Genomic DNA, 19,296 nt, shown 5'->3' with positions numbered 1-19,296 from the left:
TTTTCGTTGGAGTGACCACTGAACCGGAATCTGGTGGATAAAATGGACGAACACGACTACCGCAGTGTGATTATTTACCACGCAAGGAACCGCTACTACCACACGATGCAGCGCACCGTTCTGGAAGCGATGGCCAAGTATACCAGCGAGGTAAGCTTTCGATTCTTCAACGGCCTAGCGCTCGTCTTGGACGGAATCCGTATCCAAGAGGGCATCCGGGAGCTAAACCAGCTACGAAACGACCGCGATCTCGGCATGGCTGTGACGCTCTGCTTGATGTACACGCACAAGCGGTGCCACATCGTGGACAAGGAGGAACTGATCAGCTTGGACGTGAAGCTCAAGGAGGAGAGGAAAAGACTAACGGCACAGTCCGCTTACTATTCGGCACTGTTTCTATATCTGAGCGGCAAAACGGAGAAGGCAAAGGAGTACGCTGACAAGGCACTGCGCCTCAAGCCCGACCACGGGGATGTCCTGTCGCTGAAGGGCTGGTCCGAGCTGCAGCTGGGCAACACTAGCAACCATACGCTGGAGCTGTTCAATCGGGCGCTCGAGAGTGGGGGCAAACATCTCGATGCCAGCCTCGGCCAGGTGCGTTTTCATCAGCTGAACAGTGACTTTGACACGGCGATTGCGGTGCTGAACCGGTTGGCGGTTCGCTTTTCCGAGTCGGTCATTCCTTTGGTGGAAAAGATGCGAACACACCTCTCCAACTGGCACTGGGAGCACACGACGGAGATTGCGAACCGAATTCTGGTCGAAGAGCCGGCCAACCTGGAGGCGCTTACCGTGAAGATCATGGTGTTGCTGGTGAAGGACGGTAATTATGGTGCCGGCGTGAGTGCGCTGCAGTATCTGGCGAGCTCGTTGGAGAAAATCGAACCGGCCAATGGGGAGCTGTTTTTGCGCTTGGGGCAACTGTACGCGGCCGTCTGCGGGCGCCACCCGGGCATACTGGCCGAAACGTTCAAGCTGGTGGAAAAGGCGGTCAAAGTGAATGGGTCCAACGCGGACTATCTAACGGAGTTGGGCTATCAGGCAATCCTCCAGCGTCGGTATAAGGAAGCGGTAGCGTACTTCAAAAGTGCCACCAAGGTTAACGATAGCTCCGTGTACACCCTTTGTGGTCTGACGCTTTGCCAGATGCTGGAGGGTGGCATTTCCGACCAGGTGACGCAGCAGCTGGAGTTTCTGACCGAAATCCAGGACACGTCTGCCAATCCGTTGCTGCTCTTCATGACCGCCAGGCTGCATGCGGACAACTCTGTCCGTGCGATTGAACTGTTGTCCGCGGCGTCGGAAGCACACTTTAAGAATCTGAAAGCCCTCGCGTACGGCCCGGAGTATCTGAGGCTATTCAATCCTGATTTTCTTCTGCAACTGATACGCGAACTGTTGACACATTCACCTGTGAAGGGCGTGGTTTCGGTGGGTTCGAGTTTTGCGGCAAACGGCATGCTGCAACAACAACATCCAGTGCTGCTGCAGGCGGCCAACCTGCTCGAGTCAGTCGTAAAGGCCTGCCCGGGGCTGGTCGAGGCAGTCTATCTATTGGCGCTGGTACAACGGCTCGGTGGTGAGGTAGCGGCGGCATCTGCAACACTTAACCGTATCTTGCAGGAGCTTGATCCCGCGTACCCCGACGCGCACCTGCTGCTAGCGGAAATAAACATCGATCAGAAGCAGTACCAGCGGGCCGCACAGAATCTCGAGATTTGCCTCAGTCACAGCTTCAAGGTGCGCGAAAACCCAATGTACCATCTGCTGTATGGTATTATTTTGAAAAACCAGCAGCAGCACGAGGACGCACTGAAAAGCTTCATGAGTGCCTTGAATCTGAGCGGTATGAACACCGGTGGCACTATCGGGCCCGGTAGCAACGTCAAATCGTCCGCCCTAGGAAATCTGAAACTTAGTTCAACCGATCGGCTTACGCTTTACCTGGAAATGATCGGCACGCACCAGCAATTGAACCAGAGTACGGAGGCGCTAAAGCTGCTAGAGCATGTGTCGTCCGAGTTCGGTGGTACGTCGGAGGAGGGTCGGCTGGCGTTGGCAATGGCTGACTTTTACATCCAACAGGGTAACCACGCGAAGGCCATTGAGCTGTTGCGAAAAATGCAACCAGATCATCAGTACTACATCCAGGCCAAGACGAAGATGGCTTACATTTATCTGAACCACCGCAAAGATCGGCTCACGTTCGCCCAGTGCTTTCGCGAGCTGGTAGCGAACTGCCCGAACGCCTCGAGTCACCTCATCCTCGGCGACGCGTACATGTCCATTCAGGAGCCGGACGATGCCATCGACGCGTACCGGGAGGCACTTCGGCAGAATCCGCGTGATTCGCTGCTCGCTAGTAAGCTCGGTCGGGCGTACGTGCGAACGCATCAGTACCGTAAGGCCATCACCTACTACCAAGAAGCTATAGTCAACCCGGAGAACTATCCTTTAAAACTGGACCTGGCGGAACTCTACCTTAAGCTGAAGCAGTACCAAAATGCCGAACAGACTCTTGCGGACGATGTTAATGACACTAGAGCGTAAGTGAAACATATCCGTTGTTCAATATGTTTCGTGTTCGATTGAAGTGCATCAAATTAACTCTATTTTTCTTTGTCTACAGTAACATGGATGATCCAACCGTGCTTCAGATGCGCACGAAACAACTACTGCTGCTCGCTCGGATACGCGAGAAGGCTGGCCAACTGAGCGCCTCCCTGCAGACACTGAAAGAGGCCAGGGACAACCAGTTGAAGGTGCAGCAGCGCTTGCTGTTGGACCATACGAGCGGTGTCGCGACCGAACAGAACAAGATGCTATCCAAGTAAGATTTGGCCGATAAAAGGACCGACGACTCCTACATGTCTTATATATTTATTTTTATGTTTGTATATAATCTCACTTTCCCGGCTTTAGCTATCTTAGTTTAGAGGGGTTTATTTATATATAAATTGTTTTTTGATGCATGTTTTATTTGCTAGTTAAAAGACAAATATTAATGAAAAGTTTAATTGACTTGTTGCTGTTTGAATAATTTAATTGACTATTATTTTGTTGATTGCAGAATATGTGTACTGATGGCCGAGCAGTCGCAGGCAATTCGAGACAACGAACAAATGATACACCACTACAAGGAGGCGCTCAAGTATGCACAGTCCGACACGGTCATAATGGCAGCGCTGGCCCGTGTCTACATGCAGTTGAACCGGATGGACGATTGCCAAGCGACGTGTGCGCAGATTGTGCAGATCGATCCCAACAACGAGATGGCGCTGGTGATGATGGCGGATCTGTCCTTCCGGCGAATGGACTTCGAAAGTGCGGCCTACCATTTCTCGCAGCTGCTGGTGAACCAGCCGAACTACTGGACTGCGCTGGCACGGCTCATCGAGGTGTTGCGCCGGAGTGGAACGCTGCCGGACGCCGGTGGGTTTCTGCAGCGGGCCGAGGAGGAAGCGACCCGGTCGGATGGCGAGGCCGGGCTGAGCTACTGCAAGGGACTGTACGAGTGGTATCGGGGCAATCCGAACAGCGCGCTGCGGCTGTTCAACTACTGCCGGCGGAATGCCGAATGGGGTCAGCAGGCGATCTACAACATGATCGAGATCTGCCTCAATCCGGATGGCGAGCTGCCGAACGAGGGTTCGATCGCCGACATCGGGGCGGACGATCTGGAGATCAAGGACTCGCGGGCGATGGCGTTGCGTACCGCCGAGCGGCTGCTCAACGAGCTGCGACCCAGGCCGGGCGTGCTGGATAACGAGGCGCTCAATCACCGGCTGCTAGAGAACTTCCTGCTCGTAGCCTCCCGGCAGAAGTACAACGTCGAGCGGGCGCTGCAGAATTTCACCAGCATCGCGTCCCAGGACGAATACCGGGAGCATATCGGGGTCATCTATGGCATGGCGGCGACCCACGTCATTCTGAAGCAGGGCCAACGGGCGAAGAACCAGCTGAAGCGTGTCGCCAAGAACGTCTGGACGTTCGAGGAGGCCGAGTACTTGGAGAAGTGCTGGCTGCTGCTGTCCGATCTGTACATTCAAGCCGGCAAGTGCGAGCTGGCCACCGATCTGCTGAAGCGCGTCCTGCAGCACAACAAGTCCTGCACCAAAGCGTACGAGCTCGGAGGCATCGCATTCGAGAAGGAGCAGAACTATCGAGCCGCGGCGGCTTACTACGACAGCGCTTGGCGCTACTGCGGCAAATCGAAGCCGAACATTGGCTACAAGCTGGCGTTCAACCATATGAAGAATAAGCGTTATGCGGACGCGATCGATATATGCCAGCAGGTGCTTAAGTTGCATCCGGATTATCCGTCGATTCGGAAGGACATTCTTGAGAAGTGCCGAAATAATCTGAAAGCGTAGAGTTCAGCGACCCAGCATCAGTTTCCAATGGTGAATCGAGACCAAGTTTTCTCATATGATCTCTTATTTCCTAAACTTGTGTTATTGAGTGTTTTAAATCATCTTGCAGGAATTGTACCGATTGTTTTGATAAATTATAATTAAGTATAAAACATAACCCAATCGCACAAAAACACACTTGGATGTGTAAACACATTCCGTCCATTGCACTCTTAAGAATATAGGCGAAAGGTTTAATATTACGTACATTATTGTTAGAGAGATCGTTTATTAGTTTGCTCTAGGACGATATATTAGTATTAGGAGCCACGTTGATTCGGTGTATGAAGAGACCAACCACGAGGCCGCCTCAGAACGAGCACATTCCACACAACAAAGACACCTAGTACATGGTACATGCATGCGCGTTTTAACGGTGGCGAACAATGACAACATCGATATTACGTATTAGGAAACACGAGACGCACGCCTTCATTTGTCTTTCGCTAGAATGTTTATCGCTGGAACGTATGGAAGGATGTTTTTAATATACAGTGAACGAAACTCGAATGGTACCACTCTACTTTATAGCATTATTTTTACAAAATCCTTGCCAAACGCTTCAAAACTATCAACAGAAACATGGGCATATGTTTTTTCGTGTCTACTGCTGTGTTGAGAATTGTTCGATTTAACCAAACCAAACCAACACGAGCTTGGTTTTCATAAGTTCTAAAGATGAACAGAACATTTTGCATAATTTTCTAAACTTGCCACGACATTAGCTCTCCTTCGGTGTAACTATACACTTAGTTATACTAGACTTTTTCTTTAGGGGGCAGAAAAAGTTATAGGGCAGTAAGGGAATGGTTTAGTTTAAGTTGGTCGCAGTTTAATTTTAGAAAGGTGTTTTATCTTTTGCATAAAGCATCGATTCACAACATTTTTTAAATTAGATTTTCGTTTCTTAGATATCATTTAAGCATGGCATTTGTAAGTTTATATTTAGGGTATGTTAATCATGATAAAATACATGTTTGCAAAGGACTACCTTTGTTTGATTCTTACTTCCAAATGTAAAATGCTCACGATAGTCGTCTTTTTGTTCTTTTTTTCGTTTCGTACTTCATTTATTTATATTGAAATGCTGGTTCTTTAGCTTTTTTTTGTTCTCCCCTCATGTTTCGTGCTAAATTTTCATTGTTTATAGTGAAATGCAAAAGCGTTAGAAAAAATGCCACCATTTGAAAATAATGTATGTGTGTTTGATTACTAAATTAAAGACATTTGGCAAGAATTTTGTTTAAAACACCGCTTAAAATGGGTAAATATGTATATCGTTTCTTATTTTGTTTGGCGGTGATTGCAGTATCTGGGTGTCGTTCGTTTGCAGGTTCGTTTTTTTTTTACAAATCCAGATACATGATCTGGGTTGCCGAGATGGCCCCACAGAAGCTGAGCATGGCGGCAATGCTGACGACAGCGGTGGTCGTGCCGGTCCAGGCGACGATCGAGCCCATGCAGATCGAGAGCACGAACTGGGCCAGAAACACCATGCTGCTGACGATGGCCACGTCGGTGCCGAGGCCGCGGATGCTGGGCACCTCGGCGTGCTTCGCCACACCGCAGTCGTTCACTTCGAACTGCAAGGGAAACGAAACGAAGGGTAAGTAGTAAGGTAGGTGGAAACGTTCGGCGGGGACTTACGACTCCTTCCGAATGGTAGTGGGCCACCAGCAGGTAGGGCATGGTGAAGAGCGTCGAGTACATGACGCCGGCGGTCCAGCTGAAGACGATCACGCCAACGCGGTGCTTGGAGAGCGCCATCAGCGACATGCCGAGACAGTAGAAGAGGAGTCCGCCGACGTAGACGCGCTTGGCGCGGAACCGCCGGATGAGCCGCTCGATGATCAGCGAGTAGCAGGCGCAGGACAGCGAGTACATCGCCATACCCCAGCAGCCGAAGCGGACGCCCGCCTCGTACAGCAGGTACTTCTCCGTTCCGTCCAGCGCCTGAAGCGAGAGTCAGTGTAACGTAAGCCGCTGGGTCAATGCAAAACAGGCTACGTTTACCTTGGGATCGCCATCGAACACGGCCTCCCCGACGAAGTCGGTGAAGTAGAGCGAGTAGCAGACGTGCGCCATCCAGCAGAACAGGTTCGTGAGGCAGACCATGCGTAGCGAGTGCGGCATATAGACGATGGAGAGCAGGTACATGCCGAGCGTGACGGACGGGGCCGTAGCGTCGGCGTCGCTCCCCTTCGGTGCGGGCTCGCTACCGCCAGCTACCTCCACCCCCGGCGGCCTGATACCATTGCGACTGAAGCTAGTTTCGGCAAAGTTTTCGCCAGGAAGCACGTCGTACTGACCGCCAGCGACTACAGCGCTCTTCCTTTCCACCGAACCGTACGAGGCTGGTTCCGGGCGACCCTGCAGTGCGGAATCCTGGTCCGGGGACTTACCCTCCCCGGCCGCAGGGTCAGCCGGAGCTGGTGGCTCCTGGCGCTCGATTTCCTCCTCCAGAATCCACAGCGGGATCTCGCTGAAGCTCGTCACGGTACAGAGAACGCACACCACGAAGATGACCGTGATGAGCGAGAAGACGGCACGGACGTGACCACCGAACACGACGCCAAGCGAGGTGCTATCCCAGTCGATGCCGCCGAGCGAGTAGCCCATGAAACCGCCCAGGCCCGCCATGATGGTGAAGGTGGACAGTCCGCGCGCGTGATCCTCCGGGACCGTCACGTCCAGCAGGAACGCCCGGGCCGGACTCTGACAGGCGTCGGCATCGAAGTCGAGCAGCACCGTGCCGAGAATGGTGAAGAAGATGCCCCACGGGTGTCGGGGACGCTTGGCGGGCGCATCAGCTCCCACCACGAGCTGTGGCTCCGTCTCTGAGGCCGTGGAGCGATGGGGAAGCGGCTGATACCTACCCCCGAGCGGAATCGGTATCGGATTCGGGTCCACTCCATCCTCACCTCCACCACCTTCGCTCGCTCCACCGCCGGTATCGTTGAGTGTTGCGTTGACGGCGTACGGATTGAAGTCGCCCATGGCATACCCCACGTCCTCGCCGTTCGGCACGAGCAGCAGTCCGAGCAGGACGCCGAGCGAGAGCAGCAGGATGAACGGACGCCGACGGCCCAGGTTGCTGCGGCACCGGTCACTCAGCGAGCCGAGCACCGGCGTCAGGAAGAAGCCAACCAGGGGCGATAGACACCAGACCAGCGTCATATGCTGGTGCTCTACGCCGATCTTGAGCAGCGTTGGCGATACAAACGCCGTCTCGGCTGCGTACGAAAACTCGATTCCCATCACCGCGGCCGAGATGCGGATCAGCTCGAGGCGTGTCTTACGGCTGAAAGTATGCGGAAGGTAAATACAAGCAATAGGAAATTTGGCAGGGATAGGATATAGGATAGGAGTTTTACAACTCAAGTCCAATTGCTTCCGCGAAACATTTGAGGTCATCGTGAAATAACGACGCCATCTGTCAGCGTTGCGTCCAGCAGATCGTGTCGAGAATGATGAAAGTTCGCATCGTTATCTCATTATTACCTCAGCTGTCCTTAACCCATTAGAGGTCTACATCGCCAGGACAGCTTGCGAAGGCCCAGGAGCCGTACTAGTGTAAACCCTCGCAGACGTAGAAGAAGAAGAACCTCAACTGTCAGCCTTGGCCCGGACTTATATGTATGTCGAAGTCCGTGCTAAGGTCAGCGGCGGATTATAAGATAAGCAAACTAAGTAACTGCTTGGGGTCCCGTGCTTTTTACCTAATTTGTCCATATTTCAAAGCTGGACTTCTTTTGATTATTTCGCTAAGCAATTTTTGATCGTCTATTAAAATAGTTAATGATATCTCTATTTGGATTGTATTTGAATGATGAAGGCAAGTGCAAGTGTAAAAATTCCTTTGATGCTATTTAAGGAAATATCTATGTTCACCGGATACAACAAGCATACAACAATGATGCTTGCATTTTAATCCTTTCGTGGTTTTATAGAGAAGCAAAAAGTTGTAATTCACTTGACATATGTGAAAGAGTTCACTTTGGGGAGGGAAACATTTACGCAGTGTATGCGTTTTGTGCTTTAACTTGAAGCTGCTTGGGACCCTTAGAACCTTTAATCCGCCTCTGGCAAAGGCCGTGTATCTCATTTGTGACGGCATATCTCGACAACTGCAAAATGGATCATCAAAAACAAGCGATCGTGAATCAGAGCGTTAAGTGAGAACGTAAGGGTTTGAAATACTAACAGCGTGAGTACTCCAGACGCCGCGGGAACTGGAGTTCGTGTGTGAATCGATCGTCCGATTGAGATCTTACATTCTGGTATTGTTGAGATATGCCATCCCCAACGAGGTACCGTGTTTCGCTAGTTGATAAACACCCAGCAAGGCGTTCCTCCAATAAACCCAAATGTAAAGTCAATCCTCGGGCATCGTTTACCTACCGATAGATGTGCGAGAAATCGACGGCACTCTCGTTCCATCCCGTGCCGACGCCCAGCTCCTCGGTCGTGCCACGCTGGGCCGGACCGGACGGCAACGAGCAGCCTTGCCGGACCGTTTCCTGTACGAACTGTCGCACACCGCCCGGATGTCGCTCGCGCCAAGCGTCGAGCCGCTGGCGAGTCCCGGCGCGCCACTCATGCCACCGTCCCGCCCAGCCCTGGTACTCGTGCAGTTTCTCCATCAGGAGTCGATTCGGTCCGGTCGTCGTCTACTGTGGAAGATTACTACTCCGCTTCGCTCCCTTACCTGCTTACGTTCCCCCCGTACGGTTTTACTGCTCCGTTGCAAACAAATGCCGGTTTGTCATTTGAATTGATTTGATTGTCCCGGGATTGGGATGGAATTGATTGGAGGCGATTTAAATTTATTGCTTTTCGGGGATATCCCACTGCTGCACTGTTTGCCCTGGTACTGCACGAGCTTTGCCTCGACTGCTCAGTGGGCCTTGGTAAGGTTCTTCCTTAATCCTTCGACAAACGACACGTTATGTACATGCGTGGTGGCTTATGCACTTTATCCTCACTCGCACTAAATTGAAAGAAACAACAACATGTTGCAGGAAAAATTTTAGGAACTCGCACACCCACTGATGTGCGCTTGTTTCACTCTTATCGATATCCAATTATTTGAAGGTAAATGAACCAACTTCTTTCCCGCAGCAAACGATTAGGGTGTACAATATCTTCCTCTTAAGCAATTACCGTGGATTATGAAAGCTGATGAGATCAACACAAGTAAGAACACAAACCAGGTTGTGTAACGTTCATGACGTTTGCTACAACTTTAGCAGTAGGTAGATCGATCTACTCCTGGTGACCCCGTTCGTTGATTGAGAGCTTCTGAAAAGTTGATACTTCTAGAATTTAGAATATTCACAACTTTCCCCGTGTTGTGGCGAACGGCCCGTAATCAGCGGTTTTCCTCAAGGCAAACCGTTTTCAAACAATGGTGTGTGAATGGTGTGGAGCGGCTAATTAGATTACTGGAATAAACTTTTCCCCGTAACAGGTTGTGGCAAGGCAAAGGAGGACCTCGCTGATGGCAGTGTGTGACTGCAAAGGAATCCCTGCCTCGGATTCGCTCGCGTACAGATATATATTTATATACACACACATATACACACAAACACACAATGGTGCACGTAGTGTGCATTAAAGTATTTAGTATATTATTTGCGATCGTGGATGCACTTCTGGGCGGTCAGGTTTCCTTCCTATGTTCCTGGAGGAAGCGACAAGTGTTGAACCAACAAACAAATAACCTGCACTGGCACCTAGCACACACACACTCTTTACGCACTACCCACAGTAGACTAGCGGTTCCGGTGGACACGACCTACCGCTGGAAGCCCGTTACGCGCTCTGAAGGTGTCGCTTTGGCTGGCTGGCGAGCCACCCGAGTCTTCAGATTTCGTTTACCACGCGCAACGGATGTGCGATCGAACACCGCCTCACAGCCAGTGAACTGGGGCGCATCCGTGCTGCCACCGACACCGTGCCGAGCGCGAAGGAGCGAACAGTACACACAACAGCGAACGAGCGGGCGATGTCCATCGACGGGGTAGGATTTGGTGGATGTCTGCGAATGGGGAAGGCATGGGGGGGGGGGGGGGGGGGGGGGGGCGAACGTAAACCCCTTGCGAAGGGTATATTACACCCGGCAAGTAACAGCTATACGGTGCATTATTTTTTTCTCTTCCGATGGTCACCAGAAGAAACAATAAAAACCCAGAACCAGCGAGGAAAGTAGTCAAGGAAAGGTGACAAAATAAGACGCAGGAAGGAAAGCGAGAAGGATATGGGTTATCCGATAGCGTTTTTAAGTTTTCGAATGTAAAAAATGAGCAACAAAAAGAAAAATTTCCATTTCAACATACTCTCTTGTCATTTTGTTGCCTAGGAAAGACTGTTCGTTGTATCTTTTGACAATTAAGAAGGATAGTTAAGTTGTTTATTTTACTTTCTCTGAACTGTGTCTTATGAGCTGCAGTTAAAATAAAATGGAAAACATATTTCCACTTGATTGTGTTGTACTACTAGTTGCCTGATGTTGTTTGTATGTTGTTTTGTCATTCTCCCGTTCGCTGTATTATCATATATAATATGGCTAATGAAGGAAAAAATGCTGAAGCCGCTAACACTCGTTGAGCAATTTACAATTGCTGGCCGAGTTTAGGAAGCGGCACACACCACCGAGCGCGAACGAAAGAATACAGATTAAATTGACAATAACGATAGAAGACGGAAAGGCTTCGACCTACTTCCCATCACAGGAGATTACTTTCTTGCCGTTCCTAGAGAGACGTAAAGCGGCTTCGCACTCCGCGACATTTGCTGGGCTTCCCCCGGGCGGACGGGTGTGCGTTTCAGCGGCCAACACGGTGGCCTTTTGCGCGGCGAAACAACGTTGGCGGGTGTTGGCGGGATGCCATACCGACAGGCGCACGATCGGAGAAAATTCTCTAGAGATCTAATTAGAATGACGCCACGAAGCTTATTAGTGCGTGAAAGGGGAATTGAGCGAGCAGCACGACTTGGTTGTAACGCATTGCACGCCGAGGAGAAGTAACTAATCTTTTCGGTGAAGTATGCTCGCTACGCCCAGAAGCAAGGTAACGTTAGGCCAGAGGCGGATCTACCTATGAGCAGAGGACCTTGAGCTTGAGGGGGTTCCGGACTGAAAACCTAGGAAACCACCCAAAATTATTTGTCATGTATATTTTTCACACTTTTGGATCAATTTTTTATTTTTACTTTTATATTGCTTTATCATTGTTAATTTTCACCTTTCACCTTAAAACCTTGGCAGAATATGTTTTCTTTTGCCTTGTTTCGGTTTAATCTTTTCATTTGAAGCGCCTGCGATTCACTAGCAAAAGTGTGTATCATGTACCATTGCAAATTATTTCCCTCGTTGCAGTCCAAGTTGAACAAAGGATTTAATAATTGGAAAGCAATGGTATAATACTACCATTGAAAAATAAAAAAAGCAAGTTATATGCATTTTACATAAAATATCCTCGATTAACAAAAGAATAGATTTGAAAGAATTTGTAAAAAGAAGAAAAGAAAAGTTTAAAAAAGTAACTGACTATAGAAAATTATTAAGTCGGCTCGGTTTTAGCATTTGGAGGCTGTAACGAACAGCACGAATTGGAGAGTTAGGGAAATGTTTCTACTTGCTTAGATTGCTTTGATGACTATGGCGAATTTTTAAATTTACATCTAAAACAACATGCAAATAGTGGATAAGTACATTTTGAAGTACTTATCATATCAAACTGTTGGAGAGTATTTAGAAATAATTGGAAATCGAAGCTGAATTGGAATCCGATCGTAAATTAAAAAACAAATCAAGCTTCAATCTTATTTTTAGTTTCATTTATTTTACTTTCTGATCGTGCGTTCTGTCTCATAATCTAGGTCGTTTTGCCCTACAATTTAAATTGTTTTGACGCCGTTAAAAAAGTGGTCTCAAATCTCTTTATTTTGACAACAATTTACGAGTTAGATGCTGTTTTATTGTTTTTAGTTGGAGAAAGGTTAGAGAATCACTCTGTAAAAATTTGGGACATTTTCCATGTTTGCGAGAAATAAATGTTTTCCACTTGAGGGGGGCATTTTGGCTTACATTACCTTACTTACTTTACCCGTCAGCAACGCTATACCACATTTTTCCCTTCAGGATGATGAACAAGATGATTAAACTACGCATTGGTTAAATGGCTGGATGCTGTTAATGAACTGAAAGAAAATAATTAAACATTTTGTTGAGAAAATATTTACCCAACTTTTAAAGAATGATAATGAAAAACATTACGAATTGAAGTGTATATTCGTTACCAAAATTATCAAATTTTACATCAAAGAATTATTTCAGAGAAGGAATCATAGTTAATTTAACCTACTACAAAAATGGAACTGCTTTACTGGATACTAAACCAAATATAATCGTTAAAGATAAAACCATGTTATGAAAACCGTGTGTTTGACATTCTAGTTCCTAGGGCGAACAGTGATTGCAGTAGTGTTAACATCTCACAGAGTTCCTGTAGGATCAAGTTCCGTCTCTGGTGATGAGTAAAACCGTTCGATCGTTTGGCGATTGTTTTCGATTTCGACAGTGTGTTTGATTTTTTTCTTTTCTTTTCATGTGCTTAGTAACTTAGCGCTTGTTTTCTTCCCTTTTTCATTCGCTTAGTAACTGACTAGAGAGCGTCTCAATGAATTCAACTTCCCGGGGAGAGAGAGAGGGGCAAGGTTGGGTGAAAGAATTCCATTGTTTAAGCCGGGTGTGTGGTGGAGTAGCCGAGGACGAAAAGAGAAATTCCCTGTCGCCGACGGCAGGGAAAAGCGCAGCGAATGAGAGAAAGCAGTGAAGTGTGCTAATAATAGCAACCGGATTAGACATGACACGGGAAGCAGAATGCACTTGGTTTAGTAGGTGCAGCAGCATTTAGAATGGTGGAAAAAGGGGGGGGGGGGGGGGGGGGGGGGGGGGGGGAATGTAACGGTGACATCAAAACAACGCGCACGATTTTGGGATTAACCTCTCTGGGGGAACAAAGGGTGGCGGGGAGGGGGGATGAATCAGCTGTGTACGAAAGGAAAGGTCTCGAGAGTGTTGGCCCGTGTCCGTGTTCTGCACCCCCGACACGTTCCCGGCGTGTCCTGCCGCATCGCTTCCTTCATCGGCTCCCCCGAGGTCGCATGCAAGTTGGCAAAGCTATCTTGCCTGGCCTGGGGTGAGAAAAGCATGCTCAGCACCGGTTCGGTTCGGTTGGCCAACGCCAACACCGAAGCGACGAGCGCCGCCTGATCGACCAGGTCTCGGTTTGGGAAACATTTATTTTTAAAGTTCAATATTTCAAAACTTTGAAAGTCAAGTGCGCAGTGGCCACCGTTTTGTCGGTCGGGTTGTTGTTTTTTTTTTGTTGGTTTGTTTTTACTTTGACAGGGCCAGGGGTGGCGTTTCCGTTCAGGGTTGACTTTCCCGAGCCAACCGCGAGCTTCCGACCTGGGTGCTGGGTGTAGCGGTCAGTCACATTCGTGGGATGGACCGATGGAAGACGCTTCCTGCTTCAGTTCAGCTGGTCGGTCCGGTGTCCAGCGCCGCTGCTAGTGCTCCAGAACTCCCAGATCAACCGTTTCCGCCTACGGCCATCGGAATTCCAGGTGCCTGCGTCGGCACAAACCAGCCAGCATCGGCCATCGCAAATCGATTAGTGCTGATTAGAGTGTGCGACGCGATCGTGCGTTCAATACCCGCCATTGTATACCGGCTAGAAGATCGAGGGTAGTGAGTGTAAAGAAAGAACGCAGCAGAATTTGTGTCTTGTTTGGGGTCCCACCCCCTTTACCCCATCGATTGTGCGTTTTTCTGCTCTAGAGCAGAAATTGGACGCCTTTTAAACTGCCTTCAACCACTATCAAAACGGAATGTTTACACATCCCGCTCCGTCGTCGCCATCGTCGATGTCGTTTCACGTTCAAGTCGCCGCAAAGTGGTTCGTCTGAAAATCTGACGATAAAGTGAGGTGCATTGTGACGAATGTTGGGAACTTTCCACTTCACATCGCTCCAACGGCAGCATCAGCATAATACTCGCGTTCGCTATCGTTTTGTTGCCGTACATCATTTACTGTGAAACTTAATGTATTGTTTATAAACAACACTACTGTAACATCGAAACAGCTGTCTGCAGTGCAGCGAGCAGGCAGTAATCTTGCAAAAGGGAATTCCAGTCGATCAGTTCTCGCCGTTCGGTCAACAGCGCGTCCGATATTGCGTCCGATACATGTATCGATTGTTCGTTAACATATTTGAAAATTCTTGGAAGATCACTTTGGTTCGCTTTGGGTTTGTGTACAGTGTGAAGATGTGTAAGAAAAAGTAATCGCAGGTAGTAGTCAGCACTAGCAACAAAGTACCAACAAGGTGTCTTTATGGTCAACTTGGACTAGGAGAGAAGTGGAAGAACCAAGAGTGGAAGCGGAGCAAATTAAATTCTGCAATCAACTTACCTCAACCGGTTAAAACAGTGGATTTAACAGAACAAGTGTTCGTACTTACATTTTGTGCGGGATCTGCGTTGGTATATCGCAGGAGTTTGCCTTACTTTGAAACTAGATAGATACTGAGATACTACGAAAGTGAGACGGAGCGAACCGATTCGTCTACAATGAGTAAGTGGTCTCCGATCAGTAAAATAAACAAAGATAACGGTTTACTTCCGATGTGGCCTTGATTGAGTTGCTTGTTGGGTTTTTGCTGCTTTGCTTGGCTGCTCACGTTGTCAGTCTAATTGATTGCTTAGTCATCTCCTTTGACAAATACCTCTTTGTTAGTCCAAAATCTGTGGACAATTTCGGTCGCAAAATCTTTCCGTTCGTGGAGTCGACATAAGTATCAAAGCAAACGATCCAAGAGGTGAATCGATGGTTTGTAATAGGATATCGGGGAATGAGTCAAAGGTTTTTGTTGCTAAATAAACAAACGTTGAGAATCACCCATGTGCAAACGAGGAAGTGTGCAGGGATGCGATACTCTTTACTGCCTATCGATATACTTATCTACTTCATTTAAACTTTGCCATAGTAAATAACATCGAGAATGCTCAGTGCCATCTGCCCTACAGGACTACGGAGAGCTGGACTACGAGGCGGCCCTGACGCTGACCGGATTTGGGTGGTTTCACTACCAGCTTTTGGCACTATGCGGCTTGATCTACGCCAACACCGCCGTGAGCATTACGCTCATCTCGTTCGTGCTGCCCTCGGCAACCTGCGACTTCCGGATGACATCCAAAGATAAAGGATGGCTGACAGCTGCGCCCATGCTCGGTAGGTGTCGGTTTGATTACGCACGGGTTTGCCCGTTTGTTGCCGTGTAACTGGTCTATTCTGGCAGGTCCGGGAGTGGAGCCATGACACTATCGCGCAGACTAAAATCAGACGCGGGGGTAAAGGACAACTTATCCCCCACTCGCTATCATACCTTCGTTCCTCGGTAACCAAATTCAGAGTCAATGTCGGACAAAAGGTGCTAAATATAGCAGAGAATGGCGGTAGAAAGTAGATGCACAATACAAGAACAATCTGTTTGAGGCAAAAGAAAGGAGAGATCTTCTTCCGCGCTTTGGCAGGAATCTAAACGACACGTGAATGTAGTACTATTTAATTAGTCTTAAGTCCACTCTGTAGTTTTGATTACTTGTTGCGTCATAAGTTTGTTTGCTAAAGCCATTAACCTTCGGGAGGAAATGAAAACAATCGGATTCAATGTAACGAGGCGCAATAAATGGAACTAGCTTAGTTAGAGACACAATATAAGTTCATACACTCATTCTCAACCCCTACAGGTATGGTTATTGGATCTTATTTTTGGGGTTGCCTGGCGGACACGAAAGGACGTCGCATCGTGCTGATTGCTACACTTCTTCTGGATGGCATCATTGGTGTTTTATCCACAGTGTCACAAATATTTTCAATATTTTTGTTACTTCGATTCATCAACGGGTTTGCGTAAGTTAGCCTAGTATCCCAAAAAATCCTCACCGCTGTGCTAATAACTTCGTGTGCTCCGTAGCATTACCGGTGCAATGGGCATTTGCTTTCCGTACCTGGGCGAGTTTCAGCCGACGGCGTACCGCGAAAAGATCCTCTGCTGGATGGAACTGTTTTGGACGTTCGGTATCATCGTACTGCCGTGCATCGCCTGGATCGTCATACCTCTGGACTTCCATTTCACGGACGCCGATGGCAAGGCTCTGTTCGGAAGCTGGAACCTGTTCGTTGCCCTGTGCTCCGTTCCAAGGTAAGTGTTTCAAAATCATACTTTTCTTATTTTATTTCGCGCAACAGCTGTTGAATATAGTAGGCATAATACTTAGATCTATTACAAAAGTCATTTTTAGCGGATATCTATGTTATTCGCACGAATTAAGGTGATACATAACATCAGCCATATACTGAAAAAATCTAACTGTTTATTTTTCTGCTTTCCTTTTTAGTATCGTGCTAGGGCTATGGCTTTTGCGGTTTCCTGAGAGCCCCAAGTTCTTGATCGAGTGTGGTGAGCGACACCTCGCCCTGGAGATTCTTAAGGACATCTACCACATCAACACCGGCCGTGATCGGAACGAATGTCCTGTACGTGTGCTCCCCCCAAAAAAAAGTGCGCAGCCTCAATTCATTTACTTATCCATCCTTCTTCTTTGGCAGATCGAGGGCCTCAAGGAGTCGGACAAGGGGAATATGATCATGGAGACGCACAATCGCTCCATACGGAGCTTCAACATACATAACCCGAAGCACATGAAGATTATATTCGGCGAGATATGGGAGCAAACGAAGGCCCTCTGTGGTCCGGAGTTCCGGAAGAACACCGTTCTAGCCTGCCTGATCCAATTCGGTATCACTACCAGCTACTACACGCTGATGGTGTGGTTCCCGGAGCTGTTCGGTCGGTTCGAGTTGCATGAGAAGCGGTACCCGAACATGTCCGTCTCGGTGTGCGACGTCTCGTCGATCGTGCTGGATACCGTAAACGGAACGCTGGTCGATGAATACTGCGGCACGAAAATCGACACCAATGTATACTGGCACACGCTGCTGCTGGGATTCGCCTGTATTCCTACCAGCCTATGGCTCCCGCTTTGTGTCCATCGGCTGGGGGCGAAATTCTTTCTGAGTAAGTTCGAAAGCCATCTTTCTGCCTCTTTCTCTGGAAGACACATCTGATGGTGTTATTTACGAACAGTTTTCAGCTTGATGGTTGCCGGTGCTGTCACAGTTGGCCTTTCATACGTTAACAACTCGACGCAGAACCTCATTCTATCCTGCATTTTCGAAGCGCTGACCTCGATGGGTATTAGCACCGTCTATTGTGTGATGGTAGACTTGTTTCCAACCAATCTGAGGTAGGCTAGTATGATGTTCGTTTACTGATTTTTTTTACCATAACAACCATCTAAACATATAACCTACTCCCTACAGGGTAATGGCTGCCGCACTATCGCTTACGTTCGGACGTGGAGGAGCGCTGCTAGGAAATATCCTATTCGGGTTCTTAGTGGACCTTAACTGCTTCATACCGGTCGCGCTTTTCTCCATGATGTTGTTTGGTGAGCAAATGCTTTCGATCCTTTAAAACATAATATCATTGTTTTATTCGTCACCAGTTTCTCTTCATACAATTCCACGTATCTGTTTACTGTAGAGAATTGACAGGAACTCATAATGCACTCGCTATATCTTTTACAGGTAGTGCCATATTGTGTTTTTTCTTACCGAACACTGGATCCGAGGCGCTGGACTGAAACATTCAACGCAGTGTATTAAAGCAGAAGAAGCTCCATAATATGGAAGTAGTTTTTAAGCCGGAACCTAGTAACTAGGAAACATTTCCAAGCAGTAGCTATTAGATGCAGGAAAGACGTTCCGTTTGATGAACTTTTCAAAAAGCAAAGGACAGGGAATTTACTGCACACATGATAGGATATAAAATGATTTGATACCGTGTGCACTAACATAAGAAATATTGAAACACAAGAAGATCATTTCAGAACATATTCATTCGTTATAGAGAAATATAGAAAACGAAGAAAACAGGAAACCTATCAAACAGACCACACGAACGAACATGCAAGTAGGAATTGAAGAAGACACAAGACGATACCTGACAACCAGTCTATCAATTCGAGCTCCAGATGATTTGTTGGAGATAATTCTGCTCGAAAACATAGTAAAACAAAAGGAAGATATGGAACATTTACCAAACTCAGACAAATATTTCCTTTTCTAGTAGGCATTTTTTGTATCGTGAACGAAAGGGAGCTATTCAAAGATGGTTTGTTAGTATCGTATGTATTAGTAGTATAGAGACACATGTAATTGTCACCATTATTTATCGAAAACTATCGGTCAACAAAATTGTTCTTTAGGAAGGTAACCGGGTTAATGAAAGCAACCCTAGCACATCAAAATATATTACAGCATTATTAAATTGTATTTGAGGTCGCACAACTTATGTCGTCGTATCGTTTGAAAAAAGTACTGTTATTCAATATTTTGGTCTCGATACAAGCAAAATACCATTATAACGATAACAGCATTCGTTTTTGTAGCAACAGCGGGCGAGTTTTTGTAGCAACATAGGACGAAAACATGTTTTTCTTACGAAGAACTGAAGGCACATTTCTGTTACATCGATAAATAGTATTGAACCCACATGACGTCAGTGAACAATAAAAGGATCATAATAATTTCAAAATCGATAGTAAGGAAATATATTCTGAATAAATGTCTTACAACGTGAACAAACTACACTTTTTATTCATTGAATACTTCCTTTTACAGTCGGTGCCTGTTCACTTTGCCTGTTTTATTTACTATACCACTGTACTTCTTATTGATCGATGCTG

The 19,296-nt window shown here is 47.6% G+C and overlaps 3 protein-coding genes across 3 annotated transcripts; 2 read left to right on the top strand and 1 right to left on the bottom strand.

Moving 5' to 3' along the window:
• The first annotated feature begins 42 nt into the window (after positions 1-42).
• On the top strand, positions 43-4,970 carry LOC131269698 (tetratricopeptide repeat protein 21B-like). The gene is made up of 3 exons (XM_058272189.1): positions 43-2,546; positions 2,630-2,830; positions 3,071-4,970. The coding sequence occupies exons 1-3, from the start codon at positions 43-45 to the stop codon at positions 4,371-4,373; spliced, it is 4,008 nt and encodes a 1,335-aa protein (XP_058128172.1). The 3' UTR covers positions 4,374-4,970.
• Positions 4,971-5,758: 788 nt separating this feature from the next.
• LOC131269702 (proton-associated sugar transporter A) lies at positions 5,759-9,055 on the bottom strand. The gene is made up of 5 exons (XM_058272195.1): positions 8,814-9,055; positions 7,343-7,713; positions 6,426-7,222; positions 6,060-6,365; positions 5,759-5,995 (listed from the first exon to the last, which is right to left on the bottom strand). The coding sequence occupies exons 1-5, from the start codon at positions 9,053-9,055 to the stop codon at positions 5,759-5,761; spliced, it is 1,953 nt and encodes a 650-aa protein (XP_058128178.1).
• Positions 9,056-15,054: 5,999 nt separating this feature from the next.
• LOC131269042 (synaptic vesicle glycoprotein 2B) lies at positions 15,055-18,192 on the top strand. The gene is made up of 9 exons (XM_058271355.1): positions 15,055-15,058; positions 15,494-15,715; positions 16,234-16,396; positions 16,461-16,688; positions 16,885-17,023; positions 17,096-17,564; positions 17,634-17,793; positions 17,870-17,997; positions 18,137-18,192. Exons 1-9 carry the CDS (start codon positions 15,055-15,057, stop codon positions 18,190-18,192), a joined length of 1,569 nt encoding a protein of 522 aa, XP_058127338.1.
• Positions 18,193-19,296: the final 1,104 nt, after the last annotated feature.

Source organism: Anopheles coustani, chromosome X (genome assembly GCF_943734705.1).
Source record: "Anopheles coustani chromosome X, idAnoCousDA_361_x.2, whole genome shotgun sequence".
Classification (NCBI taxonomy): Eukaryota; Metazoa; Arthropoda; class Insecta; order Diptera; family Culicidae; genus Anopheles; species Anopheles coustani.
Note: the sequence above shows the minus strand (reverse complement) of the source record. Positions and strands in the feature narration are given on the sequence as shown.

Excerpts from the sequence above, each read along its gene's own strand:
- LOC131269698 (XM_058272189.1), top strand. The coding sequence starts at position 43 with ATGGACGAACACGACTACCGCAGTGTGATTATTTACCACGCAAGGAAC. Across the intron at positions 2,547-2,629 it reads GATGTTAATGACACTAGAGC|TAACATGGATGATCCAACCG; the intron begins GTAAGTGAAACA and ends CTTTGTCTACAG. Across the intron at positions 2,831-3,070 it reads CAGAACAAGATGCTATCCAA|AATATGTGTACTGATGGCCG; the intron begins GTAAGATTTGGC and ends TGTTGATTGCAG.
- LOC131269702 (XM_058272195.1), bottom strand. The coding sequence starts at position 9,055 with ATGGAGAAACTGCACGAGTACCAGGGCTGGGCGGGACGGTGGCATGAG. Across the intron at positions 7,714-8,813 it reads GATTTCTCGCACATCTATCG|CCGTAAGACACGCCTCGAGC; the intron begins GTAGGTAAACGA and ends GCATACTTTCAG. Across the intron at positions 7,223-7,342 it reads CGGCGGTGGAGCGAGCGAAG|CTGATGCGCCCGCCAAGCGT; the intron begins GTGGTGGAGGTG and ends TCGTGGTGGGAG.
- LOC131269042 (XM_058271355.1), top strand. Across the intron at positions 15,716-16,233 it reads GACAGCTGCGCCCATGCTCG|GTATGGTTATTGGATCTTAT; the intron begins GTAGGTGTCGGT and ends CAACCCCTACAG. Across the intron at positions 17,565-17,633 it reads GGGGGCGAAATTCTTTCTGA|TTTTCAGCTTGATGGTTGCC; the intron begins GTAAGTTCGAAA and ends ATTTACGAACAG.